The 16,790-nt window shown below is 31.7% G+C and overlaps 1 protein-coding gene across 1 annotated transcript; it reads left to right on the forward strand.

The window, feature by feature from the left end:
• The first annotated feature begins 307 nt into the window (after nucleotides 1-307).
• Nucleotides 308-3,947, forward strand: LOC105335071 (uncharacterized). The gene is made up of 5 exons (XM_066071137.1): nucleotides 308-349; nucleotides 695-901; nucleotides 1,483-1,811; nucleotides 2,181-2,386; nucleotides 3,385-3,947. Exons 2-5 carry the CDS (start codon nucleotides 750-752, stop codon nucleotides 3,598-3,600), a joined length of 903 nt encoding a protein of 300 aa, XP_065927209.1. The 5' UTR covers nucleotides 308-349; nucleotides 695-749; the 3' UTR covers nucleotides 3,601-3,947.
• The last annotated feature ends 12,843 nt before the right edge of the window (nucleotides 3,948-16,790 follow it).

Consider the following 16,790-nt stretch of genomic DNA (forward strand, 5'->3'; position numbering starts at 1 on the left):
ATGGATTTTATTTATACAGGATCTACATGTATTATTGTACATTGTCCAGATAGTTTGTATTAATTATGACTCCATTAAGCTGATTTTATTATACCTATTGTTCCTCAGGTGAGCGATGTGGCCCATGGGCCTCTTGTTTTATTTTCGTCATAAAATATATGTATCTTTCATTATTTTAAACCTAAAACAGCTATAAAAAGACCGGCGGAAGAGGATATACTGTTTTAATGAAAAACTAAAATTTTTATTTTCGTTATAAGATATACATGTATCTTTCATTATTTTTAACCAAAAACAGCTAAAAAAGACCGTTGGAAGAAGATATACAGTTAAATGGAAATTGTAAAAGGTATGGGAAAGAAAATAATCGATGAATGATTTTACATTTATACCTTGTTGTAATAAAGCTTGCTGGTATAACAATGCTTAAAATTTACTTAATTACTGCTTGTTATATACATGTACCTTGTTGCATTAACGTTGCATTAAAAATCATAAATGAAAGAATTGGTTCAATAGGTGTGTTTCAAATGATTGATCAACAGCTTTTTACTCAATTACAGTTAAACAATAAACATTAATTTTGTGAAGCATTTTTAGTCAATGGGCAATATATAAATAAATGCACTAATTGTGCTTACTCGAATATAATGAATTACTGATATACATTTGGTACTATTCTCTTTTTTGGCAGGAGGAAAAAGAGAATACTGACATCAATAAATAATTTAACAGAAAATACAAAGCAAATGAGAAAATCAAAAGCACTTTTGATAGTTGGAGAATATGGGGTAGGAAAATCCTCATTTGTGAATACAGTTCTTACCGCCATAACGGGAATATATCATGAACACTGTGAAGTTGCCGAAGCCAGCTCAAGCAAGACCAACTATTTAGATGTGTAAGTGCAATGTAAAAAAAATTGCTTACAAATATGCAAAGTGTTTTTAATTTTTACATATATATTTTTTTTATATTACTGCAATAATCTAATTTTGAATTAATAAGGAAACTTTGACGGTTGTCATTAAAGTAACCATCAGGGCTACATATATAATTTGCCGCAAACTATTATTAAATGAAGAAAACCGGTAACATTTTAGTTTAAAAATTTAAGTAACATTTATTTAAAAAAATATTTTTTACTCAAATCTTAAAAAAATTGATATGGTTTTGAAACTGATAAGAACATCCAGCCTTTTTAAAAAAAAAAAATTTAAAGTGACTCATTATCAGTGTTTTTTTCTTTCCTTCAAAAGTTGCTAAAAAAGTGAATAAGCTAGAATACCAAATATTCTGACTGCCAATACTGATCTCATGTTTGTTATGTTTTTGGAACAAGTTTTCAAATGGACTGTTACGTAAATAAAAGATATCTTATATGCCTACGAAGATTGAATTAATTGATACATGGGCATACAAAATACAATCTCTTAAATTCAATAATTTTAGCGTTGTATATCTCGTTTCTTACATTTTAAGTAAATGCCCTGCAGAGTATTTTAAAATAACTACAGACGAAGACGAGAAGTTGTGGTACCCAACTTTTGTGGATATGGTCGGAATGGACAAAGCAAATTTTTCTCCATTTGACATCATTCTAGAATACATTTTGGATGGAAAACTTAAACCATTTACCGATCTGACCGACTTTTGCAACAATATTAAAGAAGGTCGCAAAATGGTGCAGATGGAAAAAAGGGAAGGTCCTATTGTCGATGCCATTGTCTTCCTCTTGGCTCCAAAAAGCGGGCAAAATCCAACAGTTTTAATGGAAAACATAAGAATTGTTCTTAAAAGATCTGCTAAAGGTAAGAATTGAATTTCTTTAAAATCGATGGATAGATATATTATAAGAACATGGCGTTATGAATAGCAACTGCTCTGCTGGCATATTTTCCATGATGCGCTAGCCATGCTCAGTAAGGAACGCTGTTTATTTCAATGCCATTTGAAAAGACCACTTGTGTTGAGTATTGCTAGAGGTGAGGGCAAGTAGTTTGATAGAATACGTGCATGTATAACGTGATTTTCAAAAGAGGATATTGCCCCCAGTAGCTACGTACAGTGTTAAAACGTGGCATGCAACTTAAAATGATATATGTCAAACTTAACATGGATATAAGAGATCTTCTGAAAGATTCGTGTTTTTGAAGTTTTATACATCATTTTTGTTTTAGAAATACCCATTTTTGTAGTAATGACAAAAATGGATGAATGTGATTTAGCGGAGGAGGCTATAAGGGATCTAAAAAGAAAGATTTGCAGCTCGTTTGTTATAAACATGGATCGTATTCTCGAGTGTGTAAATTACAAGAGGTCTGATACACAATCTGGTTGGTGGGATAATGATGCCGTGGAAAAGGTTTTGAACTTCCTTACATCAGTAAGCGATTTCATTATGAAAATTGTTTTCCAGATTTGTCATACAAAAGGCCTTGCTCTCAAAAACTCTACTAGGAAATTGTTTGAACAATGTGTTATTTAGCCGAAAACCTTGCCATATCTCTTCGAATACTTTATGTAATCAGTAATTAGACGTACATACACGTATGTAGGTAATTGTGTTGTTAAAGGAGTTATGAAAACCGGGTAAAGATTGGCTTGATATTGAGGTAATATTCGCCGAATCTCGGAACAATTGTTCATAATTCAATTCTAAAATATTCTGCTTCATGTAAATGTACAACTTTAATCCTCGATTATCCTCAACCACATCATGTTCTTGTTTTAAACATGGAACTCGTCTTTAGCAATAAACATTTTTTTATAATTCTCTCCGCTTTGTAGTATAAAATAAAAATCAAAATTGGATTTCAAGAATCACCACAACCTTTAAATCACAAAAAGTATAAATTTAAAAGCTTTACGTATATTTGCATTGTTCAGGACACATACCCTTGCATACATGTTCATACATGTGAAGTAAATTAAGCATATCGTGACATGCGAGAAACGTACTGCATCGTTTTATTAACGTATCGATTCGTAGGGAAAGAAATTTCATTCAATCTACCAAATCCAAAAAATCATAAGCTTACATATAAAACTTGTCATGACAAATAAAGATATGTATGCGTAACTGAAATTCATTTTCAACTTGGGCACTGAAAAACAAATAATTTATCTATATGCGGAAATTTACCATTGTATTATTTATTAAAACACAGCCGTCTTAAATCTTGCGATTTTTATCAATAGTGAAAATAAGACTTTGAACAGGATCTTTAGGTCAATAGACTAAAACTATACTCACTGCACTACAAAGACAAACTAACACATTTGTGGATTAAAAAATATGTAAAAGGAATCTCTTAATTAAAATTGTTTAAGTTGAAAGAAAAATGGTTGTTCTTATATATCTGAAATATCAACTATCTACAGGTCTGTGATCCTCATCTTCAACGAAGAGATTTGGTACGTATGGAATTTAAAAAGGAAACATCGTTCATTCACGTTGACGGAGAAAAAGTACGTCTATTTGCCGTTGCAGTGCTTGTCTTAATATTGTTATTTCTTAGTTACGTACTTTTAAATCATATTAGAAAAGTGTCAATTACCAGAGCAGGAAATATGAGTTTTATGAATGAAACTCTTTAAAATGTAGTTGACAATAAAGTTTGAATGATACTAATATGATATAGTAGAACGATGCTTCGATTTTAAAATGTTATACAGCTGAAAACAATTCATCAGTAATTATAAATAATCATAAAATCAGCAGCTGATTTTCATGTACTGTAGAGTGAATGTTTCATCAAAGTATGGATATATATTTACAACACCAAAGTATATCATCAAACAATCTTAAAGTTCATCTAAATTGTGCTGACTGTTTGTGATATATATTGCATGTTGGACTATCAAATTGACGAAGTATGGTTTGCATACTGATTTGTTTTTTTGTTCGTTTATTTGTTTTATATATATTAAATTTTGGATCAATCCTCATTTGTTATCATTAAAGCTGAACACCGTTCGTAAATAGGCACTGCCGCCCAGGTCAGGTACTGGTAAATAAATCCTTTGATTTCGTTTCACCCGATTGCACACCTGAAACTCGTGGTCGACGTGTAGTATTCCTTTCGTGGCTTTTGGATTAAATGCATTCATTTCTGTTTGTTCATAATGCATTAACCTGGTTATTTGATGTTAGTATTTTTCTGGCTTGACAAAAGTGTGTAATATTTGATAATTTCAACTCAACCGAATAACAAAGCGACACAAGATGGACGTCCACACAGGTGAGATCTCTTCAGCGATATACTTTAAATTGCTTAGAGGTCTGCAGCTTATATAGGGGTTCTTTGGATAGCGGTGACAAAAAAAAAAGAAATATGGCAGACATTGCCTATATACGAGCGCTGTCAGCTTTAACACTTGCCTTACATATTTTCAAAATTTCCAAAAAATAGGACACAAAAAAGATTTAATTTTTTATTTGAATTAAGACACACACATTTCATGTAATATGTTAATCTCAGATACTTAATAAGTTTCAATATTCTTTTTTCAATTTTCAAAGAAATTAAAAAAGCTTTTTCTTCATCAGATTATTCATGTGTAGCTTTTTGTGTGGTATAATTTATGTATCCAACAATATTGCGTGTTAAAGTTGCTTTGTATTTTATGTTTTTCATTGTATAAATAAATTGTATATCCCTTTGTAATCAAGGTCCAACCAAGACTTTTGATATTGTTGTAAAGTTGATCGTTTTCGTCTATTGTTTTTTGCTTTTGTTCCGATATGGTCACAGTCTTGAGGGATTAATATTGTCAGTCTAAACTGTTAATCTGATTCTATATTTTTTAAATTTTCTGTAATAAAAGTAAGCAGTAAGAAATGGTCATTTGGAGTATTTTTTTTTAATTCAAGGGAGTAACATGACGAGACAATCTCGTTTTTTTTTTGTCGCAATAAGAATTATCATCGCCTGTCATATTGTGAACCGAGTTCGATTTATAACCATTTTGTTTCTCGTGTCTGATTAAAAGATAAAATCAGATGCATACAAAATTTATTATTCTAGTGATCAGTTTGAGTTTACAAAAACATTTTTTTTTAAAGAAAATTATCGCAGCTTTTACTCGACATTTAGCGAAAAACCAAAGACAATTCTTATTATCAGTGGGTATGTCTTAACAATGATTGATTATTTTGCACATATAATTAATTATAGTTTTATTGTTTTATTGATTTAAAGCCGATATTACACATTCAGTATTGTGATTAAACTTGCCTACGTCCGTTAACAAGAAGCAACTGCAAACTAACCACAACGTCAATTTATCAAATTTTATTGCTCCTACATTTAAAACACCTTACAACCGAAAGGAAACATTATAATTTTTTTCATTTTACAAATTTCAATATGATTGTATGAGGCCAACATTACATAATATGTCAATGCTGGCCTCATAAAATGATATTGAAATTTGTTTTTTTCCCATCGTTGGTGGTTAGTAAACGAAGTAAGTTATTGCCACCCGAAAGCCAAATTATCTTACAAGTAGCCTACATTCATTCTGTACAATCATATTTACAACCGTCGACATCCGTTTGTGTTGATTAAGTACCTGTCATAATGTCTCTTTGTTTTCATTTCAGTCAATCGATCATTAAAATAAATCTTGATAAAACCGATTACCTTGACTCATTCAATCGTATAGTTTTTGTTTAAGCAGTTTATGTTCATTACAAGGGTCCTCGTTCAAAATTCCTCCTAATTGGATATATACTCAGTGCAATCAATTAATTATGTTGTCGTAGTCAGATAAATGTGGTCTGGTTATATACATTAACACTGTCTGTAAGTCAACTCGACCACAAATAAAACTTGCTCAAACGTTAGACATCATTCAAAGCATAACATACATATATATTAATTTATGTATCGTCTTAAGCAAAATAATAAATACTTTTTATCAGTACCTTGCTGAATTTTGAAATAAGACTGGTTTATTTATTATTTACATGTAAATGACTTAAATGGGTCATTAAAAAAGGAAAGTATATAAGTTGTCTCAGCATTTTCAAACAACCATCCTATTTAGCTTACCGGTTAAACTTTAATTTAAAACTGAAATGTTTTATAAAACGATTGAAAAACGTTTTCACACAATTACATGTAACGTTACACAAACACATAGTCAATTTCCCTGATCTTTTCTGAAAAGTGATCCAAATTTCGTCGTTCGGACGAGTAACTAGACCAAAATTCGGAATCACCACTTGACCTTCAACAAAGTTGACCCTAAGCTTTTTCAAGATGGTCACTAACAATACGACATATCTGATACTGCTCAGCACATTCTATTGCCAGTAAATTCAAAGGGCTGTGAAACGCATATGCTGGACTGGATTTAATGTTTTCTTCAGAAAAAAGATCCGGGTCAAACCTTAAAGTAAATTTAAAGGATCCAAACACATTAAAAAGACCTTTTCAAAAGACTTTTAAAGTGATTTAATATGAATTTCGATGTTAAAAATAAACAAAGAATAATGATGCCAGAATCACACAATTCCAAAAGTTAATATATGTGATTACTTACTGTTTTTGATTTGGAAAATACTTTTCATTTTGGAAACTTTCACCAAAGGCATATATCACAGGCGTCTAAAACACCAACATACAAACAAATAAGAAACTTAATAGTGTATACATTATCAATACAATAAAAAAACAATCCTCCAAAAAAGGATTTAAAAATTGCAATCGTTGTCTTGGCATATAAAATTGATCATCTACATTAAGACAACATTTATAATTCGATCCTATTTTGACTGGAGGTAGGAAAAGCCATGAAATGCTTGTCGTTTCATATTTAGACTAGTTATAGAGATATAATTTATGATAAAAATGCATAAGTCTCAAATAGCATGCGGCAGTGCAGGGCAATTCAGGAAGAACAGGACGTTGCAATGTTAAATTATATGTCAATGTTTTTTCCTTGCATTTTATGAACACATCAATATACAAAAATGTTATAGAAGATAAAATTATTTTTGTGGCAACTTTCTTGCCTTGGAAGGAAGATATTCTTTATACTTATTATGATTTTTTTTTTTGACAAATTCGATTTCTTAAAAAAAAATGGTTATTAATTAAATGGAACTTATTTGAAAATTGTATTCAATATCTAAAAAAAACAACAAAAAACCCAGAAATAAATTCAAAACAATAGAGGCCTTCGTACTAAGCAATATCATAATTTAACAAAAACAACTGGTAAAATCAACATGTCATATTTTTTACTTTATGATCCCAAATTTTAAAGAATGTGATGGCACACAACGAATGCTCAATGAAATTTCTTGAAAAAAGATGTTTATCAACATTTGCATGTATCTTATATCATATAAAAATTCATTGTAATTTTTTTTAGCATTGTACGTTGATAATACAATAGAAATCACTCCAATCCCTATTTATGGAGTACTTACTTTCTGTGATAGTTTCTGTTTTAAAACATCAATAGAGCGATACATTGTTTGGATTTGTTTATAACTCACGTGTATATAAAGACACATGGTCAACGCACTGTGTCCCCTTAAGGACGTTGTTTACTCAGAGTTTGAGTTTTCAAATTTAGATTGTTATAAATTTCAATGTCATGAGTAACATTCGATATGTTCATACATATTATGAATTTAAGCTTAAACAAAATTAGGCTTTTAGCAAAACAGAAGAAAATAAGACTAACTTTTTCAGACTTTGATTTTCACTGGTATATTTTTGGCTGTACTATAATATCAAAAGTTAAGATTTTATTTGTTAGTCAACATAATTTTTTCATATTTTCTGTTGGTTTTATATCACTTTTTTCACCAAGATAATCGTATGGCATTACTTCAAAAATAATGAAAAATGTTAAAAACGATGAAAGACTCAACATCTGAAAATTTTGATCATTGACCTCATACAATTATTACGCCAGCAGAATAGGGTTAGCATAATTAGTATGTATAAAATATATCTATGTATTATCATCATCTCATATTTTGTTACTTGAATCAAAACCTTATACGGATTCGAAAACTGATAGAAGAAATTCGGACTGGGATATCGATTGTCCAGGAAAACTTAATGCTTTGTATCTATTTAGTGTCACTGCCATTCATAAACTGTATTTCATTTTTAAAGGTCATATGAAACGATATCTTAACCATGTTGAGTTGTATGCAGGAATGAGTTCATAAGTGCCTATTTAAGACTGGCATTGTTTTAAGGAGATTTTATGCAAAATATCAGCGCCACAGTCGTTTAAAATTACTTAATCGGGAAAAGGAACATCGATCTACGCGGCTTACCTCCCTTATTTATGATGTCAGCAAGACCCAATCGCCTTATAAAGCTGTGTAATGAACACAATTATCCATGTAATTTTGCAGTAGATAAAAAGATAAAAATACTACTTTACATAAAAACTGATACAATGATCAACAACGACAGTATATTTCTCTCAATATATTAAATTGTATGCGTTTATAAAATTTGTCCATTTGACTGCGTATTCAGTTGTGACTCGATAATGAGTTGATTTTCGTCACAGATCTATATACATTCAAATATATGCATGTAAATATGTTTTGCTAAAATTCGTTTCAATGAATTGTCAAATTCATAGATAACCGATCGTTTTCTTCATTTGCACTTTCGAGCAATTAATAATTTTTTTTAAACAGCTTATAGGCAACATGCTGCCTCATTCGCTTCACGGTTAAATTTTTTGTTTCGTTTTCAAATTAACAAATATGAAAAAAAAGAAAAATGTCTTTAAATATGTTGATTTTGAAACGTGTACTAGTATATGCGGTGTTTTGATTTTACGAGGTATATTACGTGTGCTGTGTAAATTACTCAAAGATACCTTCTATCTCTCTTCTTTCCGCATTTTTTTCTTTCGTTTTTCTTTCGTTCTTTTATGATTATTGATGTTTGTAAATTATATGTATAAAATCTGTTGATTATCTACAAATCCATTTACATTTATTTTTATCAAGCAACCGATTTATTTTGCCGGTACATTTCTAAATCCTTATGCCATATTTCCGCACTCTATTTTCTGTTATATAGATTTATAAAATGATATCAATAATTTGAATTTTTTTACTAACAGTGGCATATCAAATAAAACATATTAGAATAAAATAAGTAAATGATTTAAGTGTTGTGTGCTTTAAAACAAAAAATCAGTATATTTCCTTATAAATTAGGTTGTGATGCGTTAATAATAAAATAACTCATCATGGTTACAAAAATCAAAGACATTCCAAAGTTCAAAAATAAATTATCCCCGAGTACCCAAACTCCGTCACCATAAGAAGAAAACCTCCCGCGTATATTTGTAAATTATTGTTTGTGGTTTTTATCATTTGCAATCACTAAATATAATCTGAAACAATATAATTTATAAAATTATTAACAAAGATATTTTTATTTTTATTCAAATAAGCTCTCTGAATACGACGTTTATCACGCGTGCTTATTATATCTTATAAACCTAACTCCGTCACCCACATGCTCTATGATATGGCAGGGAATGAAGACACATTAACAATAGAGTTAAAACTCCATTTGTATCTAGGCCAAGTTATAATAAGTAAAATTGGTGCATACAATTTAATTTGTATTTAATTTCCTCGAAATGAATTGATCGCCAGAATAAAAATTGGGTCCATGTAACAACAATCATATAATATTCTAAATAGCGATATACCGGAGATATCTATACCCTGTTTATGGCAAAAGTATCGGCATGAGCGTTTTGACGTTATCATCAAGAGTAGTGCATAAAGGCTATTGCGGACTGAAAAAAATGTATTAATTACCTTAATCAAAAATGTATTACGTGAAATGTTTCATCTTGACCTCTCTAAAAATGGCTGACCACCGTAAATAGTCGAATTGGCCCGCATGTCAGAAATATCGATATTTTAGTGCACCCGTGAAAAAGGTTTAGCTGATTTCACACAATTAATGGTGCATAAAATGAACAAGGTTTAATTCTGTTATTTTTTGACACATTCTTAAATTTAACCGTTGCAAATTGTTGACATTTGATTAAAGATTTTTGACATGTAAAAAATTACGTCATAATCGTACTTGATTTCAAACGGCGAGGAGTTTCCCGAAAGTGACGGAGTTAGGGTAGTGACGGAGTTAGGGGGCTATGAGATATATTTTCGTTCTGCTTTAAACAGTCTTTGAACAATTTTCAAGGTTCATAATTTGAATACATTTACAGTGTATCCCTAATTATAATAATAAAACATACTTTTATTTATTTCAACTCCCGTTTGAAACAAGATTACCTATGGTTGTTTACAAACAAATCCACAACACGTGCTATTTAAAATGCTCGACCAAACCGACTGCATTATCGTGTTTATTTATTACAACAAAATCACTAGATACGTTTATTGCCTACATTTATTTTGGAGGCCGTGCCCCATAACAAACAAATTTACATATCAAATTTTATTTCTATTGGGCACAGTCTCCAATTAAAATGTAAGCGATAAACTAGAATAATTAAGTGAATGTTTACACCTTATTGTATTCATCCGCCATTCTTGATAAGGCAAATTTATACTTATGCAGTGAGTTGTCAATAACCAGGGAGGCAAAGTTGGATTTTTTGTACACAATGTAGCTGAATAAATGGAATAAAAATCTTGTAATACGTTTAATACTTTAAGGAACTTATTTCTTGTGCGCAATTAAAAGGCGGTGCAGATCATGAATTTTTGGACGATTGCCAATCCAGACGATTGCTAGAAGGCTGCCGAGCATTAGCTCGACGCCTTAAAAGCTATACACAATATATGAATCTAGACTGGAAATTTCATTGTTCTGATTTTATCTGCATATATCTTACGTTTTTCTGAATTTTATATCCTCCAAGTTTTGAGTCAGCCAATATCTGGCCGCCCATGGTGCTATTGCAGCACATCTAAAAGTCTCGTTTATCACTTGATGTAGATATCTGAAAACAAGACAATATGAATCGCACACTTACGCCATATATTTGACTTAATTAAACAAGGCATTTTAATTTGATTTCAAATCGAAATAGTTTTGTCATAATAGTATTCTCCGTTGACTTTTTTCATTATGTTCACGCTTAGTAGAATACATGTATCTAGATGACACCTGATAGGGAAAAGATTCTGCTTCAAAGTTTGTAGTTACTTCACTGATATTAAATAATATGCATCACACTCATATTTGTTTTGAACAGCTTTTTTAAACAATAAACTTACTTTAGATCCTTTGCTGAATTTGGGTCAACATCCTTGCTACCAAGAACTCTGTTTTGTTCTGGACATCAAGATAAGTGGAAAGATCGAACAACGCCCATGTTAAGACTATATGAAAATTAAAGACAAAAATATAAATATAAAAAAGCAAACTGAATTACATTCGTTCACTTAATAGCTGTGAATAAAAAAGAATGAAATCTAAACCATTTCAATTTACATTCATAATTCAGTAGGAATGAATTTTATTTACAACAGCTAATTAAAAAAAAACCCATTGACATAAGACCTTATTTGCACTGTTCATAAAATTACAGTATCTAAATAGACAACTATTGAAACATTATATGTACTTGTCCCTACGTGTTACAAACAAAAGTAACTGCACTGCATATCTGCGTTATTAACACAGTGGCGTCCCTAGCAAAGTACAATGTTCTTTAACGATCAGTGTTTATATTAAAATTGACGTCTTATTTTGCAATTAATAATTATTAAGAAAGCCTTGGCTTTTGAAAAAAATTACTGTTTTTTTTTTAGCAAAGATACTTATTTTTCCGTTCTCATTAGAATTTGTGTTTGAAAGTATAATTTTGCAGTCTTCAGCTGTTTTAGTGTTTTACACCCTAACAAGCTGGCTTTCGCAATAATAGATCTTGTACAGACCACATAGAAACGCTACACATTGTCATCGAAAAATGTGCAGAATGAATTTCCTCCCTTTACGTAGGTTTCATAGACTATGAGAACGCCTTTGAGAGTGTCGATAAGGAAACAATATTTAAACTACTGCGGCATTATGGAGTACCTAGCAAACTGCATAATATCATCTGCAACTCCTATGAACACTTGGCATATGCAGGGTCATACATGGAGAGCATCTGACGGAACCTTCTGAAGTGAAAACTAGAGTCGATCAGGGATGTCTATTGTCACCCTTTCTACTCATGCTGGCAATAGACTTGATAATGAAAACCGTAACAGACAATAGGAGGAATGGAATACAGTGGACACCATGGGCACAGTTAGATGATTTAGACTTTGCAGATGACATGGTACTTCATTCACACACCAAGGCCCAAATGCAGGAGAAAATTAACGCAACAGCATTAGCAAAGACTGGACAAAACATCAGCAATGCCAAGATCTTAAGAGCAAACACAATATTTAATGATTCGTTACATTTAGAACGAAAGAAAATAGAGGAAGTAGATAATTTCACATTCTTCGGTAGTATAGTGGACCAGTAAGGAGGAACAGAAGCGGACATAAAATCCAGAATAGGAAAGGCAAGAATAGCATTCCTTTCAGGTTCAGGTTCAAAAACATGAAGGATGACAGTATCTACAACAAACATAATCGATACATTTACCAACTCATGTCTGAGACGTATACTCTTTATCAGATGGCCTAAGAAAATTAGTAACGCTGCTTTGCATTATAGATCTAGCTAAGCCCCTATCGAGGAAGAAATAATGAAGAGAAGCTTAAGGTGGATGTGGATAGGGCATACTCTACGCAAGCCACACGATAACAACACAAGGCAAGCCCTATTCTGGAAAACGATAGCGGGGCTGACCAAGAAACACGATATCAATGAATAGGTAATGACTGAAAAGAGGTAGAAAAATCAACCGGATAGAGGGGCCTGCAGAAATTTTGTCAGCGGCCTATTCCTTTGAAGGGGTAGCAGGCACAACCCCCCCCCCTATTTGGATAACATAAAAAGTGCATAAATAATACAAATATTTAAAGAAGATTATTTATCCAACAATAATCACATTAATGGCAGTTTAGTTTTGTTCATTGTCAGAGGTTAATTCACGTTTTCCTATTTGTTACAAATATTCCATTTGACACGTTTGTTTACCATTTTCAAATCTTTGACTTCTGTCATTTGACAATCCAACCAACCGTCGCTCTAATTCATTCGATGCCTGAAAAATAGTCAATTAATTGAGATTGATATATTTTTTTTATAAATTTCAGTGACACAGTACCGATCAGACGCAACCGAGTCCAACAGAAGATAGACCCCAACTAAAATCTGGATTTACTTTCAAGTCTGCTCAGGGTTTACTCAAGGTTTACAAGAGCAGACCAGGTCAGAACCCTGATCAGAACTAGACTCCTGAAAGCAATGCTACATGTGCATTTGGGATATAGAAGGGGCAGGCGGTAAGATGGCTAGAAAAAAGACTTGTCTGTTTTACATTTCAGTGTGTAAAGTGAACCCCACAATCAAACCCCGATGAAATCCAAACTAAACCCCTTAAAAAAAAAAACTAAGGATATTCGTCGAAAAACACAAACCTCTATTTTTCTACAAACCGTAAAGCAGTTTTATGCCCTAAATTTTCAGAACGATAACTTGCGAAGTCCAATTTCAAAATCTATTAAATAAGTATTTGACAATTTTTCCTAATGCATATAAATGTCTTTCTGAAAAAAATTAAAGCGCATTTTACCGAAATGTACTACCTTTCATTGCTCTCGCTTGAATGACGCAACTTGAGATTTAATATTTTGTCTAAAATCACTTACCAGGTCGGTCAAACACATTAGAATGCTCCCTGAACAGTTCTGGTGAACAGATGCTCACAACCATCTCCTTTCCCATCTGAAGAGCAGCTATGTCCCCGTACTTCTGATGAAGACCTAAAAGGTATTCGTGCAGACTTCCAGCTTTCGCAATGTCAGCCAAATTCCCATCTCTTGACATAAGAAAATAACATGAACAATTCTCAGCATCAAACATAATTATTATTATTCACAGTTGACAGAGTTGCAAACATATGAGATAGATATATCTTAAGTTGCTTTATGTTATTAGTTTTATGTTATTTATTATTTAGCAATGGACAATCAAAGCAGCTATAACTGCTGAAATAAAAATTCACAAGAGCCAAGGAAACACAAAAACCCGCAATTACCTGGCAATTGATCATAAAATTCTTTGTTAACTATTTATGGGATCCATTAAGATGCCATTGTCATTAAACTGAACTATTAATTAAGACGGTTAAGCATTATCTCTCTCGTCTCTACACTTACTCCTGTGTTGTAGGATCAGGCCGAGGAATGGTAGTGACTCGTTTGTTTCTGTACTAAAAAGTGATTAAAATATGATAAGTGTACACAAAAATCTACAGTACAGAAAAAAAAACAACCAGCAACTGAAAATATTTGCTCTCAAATATTTTTCAAACCTGTTTTGTCTTGATTCGTTAATATTTGGAAATAATTAATGGTATTACGAATCTTTAAAGGCAAAATCTATATGCTGTGACTTTTTCGGCGTGTGAATCATAAAAAGGCCGAATAAAATGATTAACCACGTAATATTCCTGATTATTTTTTTTACTTTTTTTCATTATTTGAATAAGCAATTTAATTCATCAATATCTTTATACTTTTTTCAGAATAAAAAGTTATCCCAGCCCCTCATTTGAAGGACCAGCCCCTTTTTCTTGATATCAGAAGACTGTTCTTGTTAATTCAAACACATTTTGTTCAACAAGTGTTTAGAAATTCTGTACCGTTCTCAACATATCCGGAGAAGGTCTTTTTAGGGGCCGATCCTGTAACTCCTTTAAGGGACCACAAAACAAAGAAACTATGGTTGCATACTGTAAAGCTCAAATTTTTGAGCCCCTTCTTATCAGTATTGCTATTCAGACTTTTCCTCCATTTTGAGATATTGAGGCTCAAAGTTCTGGACTTCTGGAACCTTAAAATCCCTAATTACGTAATATAGGAGCAAATGATTGCTATGTCTAGGTAAATAACCTTATAATGAACATAATTGCTTCTATAACGTATCACAAAATATTTCACCGTAAAAAGTTATCTTTAAAATACTTTTAGAGCCCTCTCAGCCCCTTATTTAAAGGACCAGCCCCCTTTTCTTGATGTCATAAGAATGTTCTTGTCAATTCAAACACATTTTGTTCAACAAGTGTTTATAAATTCTGTACCGGTCTCGAGATATCAGGAGAGGGGCCGACCCTGTAACTCCTTTTAGGGACCGCGTAACAAAGAAATTATGGTTGCAGATTGTTAAGCTCAATATTTTGAGCATCTTTTGTTCAATTTTGCTTTTAAAAATTTTCCTCCATTTTGAGATATTGAGCATCAAAGTTTTAGACTTCTGGCCTCTTAAAATCCCTAATTACGTAACATAGGAGTAAATGATTGCCATGAACAGGTGGATGTTGTTACAATGAACATAACTGCTTCTATAATGAGCTCAAAATTCTTTTTTGTGACAAAAGTATTTTCATTGTTTAACAAATGTCTTTGTAGGACTAATTTGAACTTATAAACAGCCCAAATATTTGAATAAGGAGGCTCGATTAGTCATCACAGGCTTTTTGGTAGTGATTGGTGTGTTGCATTAATGCATCAATGCCTAGGGTGAGCAATGATCTTGAAATTTTATAATTAAATATATCTAAAGTTGATGTACAAAATAAATAAATGGCAATGCATATTATCTGTGAACATTATCAGATTGATTTTGTTTGAAATTGTAAGATATCTGTGCCTTTCTTAAGCAACATAAACACGCTAGGTGATACATTGATCGAATGTCAGACCCAACTTTAAATTGACGTACGAAGTGATTAAGGTAAACGCAGTGTACCTGTGCGACAGGGGTTATGACGTTGCAAATCTCATTCTTATCTCGATTGTGATATGATATGGTTGTTCTGATCCACTGATAATGTCTAAGACTTCAACTTGTTTATAGAAAATGTAATGTTATTTGTTTAAATGTCACTTTGATTTATTTTTTCAAGCCTTATAAAGTTGTAAGTCGGACAAAGTGAATATGTTATTAGATACTTACCTTTAGCCTTTTAATAGTTTCTGATGGTTAGTTAACTTATAATGGTTTAATTTACTTTAGCTTGTCAGCATTTAATCTGGTGTAGGCGTTTCGTAGTTTATTGGCAAAATGTCTTGATTAATTTATAAGTATAGATTATTAAGAATGGTTTATATATACTCCATTTTTTAGAATAACAAATCAAAATCAATCCACTTTATCATATTAATTATTTGCAACCACAAATCACATCAGATATGATCGGAACGTAGACTGACACAAATTTCACTGCACTTTAAGAAAATCATATTCTTCGCATATCTGTAAATTTATTCTGGATTATCCGGACTACATTCTACATAGAAAAACATTCATAAAATTCAACCTTGACCGTCAACCTCCTTAGTCACCCCGGAAAAAATTCCGAACCGGCCAATGCATTATTTGCTTTTGTTGGCTGAATCATTTGATCAAATGACTTTGTAAGTCATATAAAAATTTGGGAAAGCATTCCCTTCCATTTATACCCAGAATATCAATTAGAACGATGTCAATAATTATACGGACTACCTCTTTTGCATCCTTAAAAATTGTTAAATAAGAAGCGCTCTCCCCAATAGAGAATGATATGGTGTTGATTAGAAGAAGAGTGAAGGAAGACTTTCACAACACAGCTTTCTAAACCATGTGTACATT

The sequence above is a fragment of the Magallana gigas genome, chromosome 9 (assembly GCF_963853765.1).
Source record: "Magallana gigas chromosome 9, xbMagGiga1.1, whole genome shotgun sequence".
NCBI lineage: Eukaryota > Metazoa > Mollusca > Bivalvia > Ostreida > Ostreidae > Magallana > Magallana gigas.

What these genes read in the sequence shown, in the direction of transcription:
- LOC105335071 (XM_066071137.1), top strand. Translation starts at nt 750, where the DNA reads ATGAGAAAATCAAAAGCACTTTTGATAGTTGGAGAATATGGGGTAGGA. An exon ending in AAGACCAACTATTTAGATGT is followed by an intron (nt 902 to 1,482) that starts GTAAGTGCAATG and finishes TTACATTTTAAG; the next exon opens with TAAATGCCCTGCAGAGTATT. An exon ending in TTTTGAACTTCCTTACATCA is followed by an intron (nt 2,387 to 3,384) that starts GTAAGCGATTTC and finishes AACTATCTACAG; the next exon opens with GTCTGTGATCCTCATCTTCA.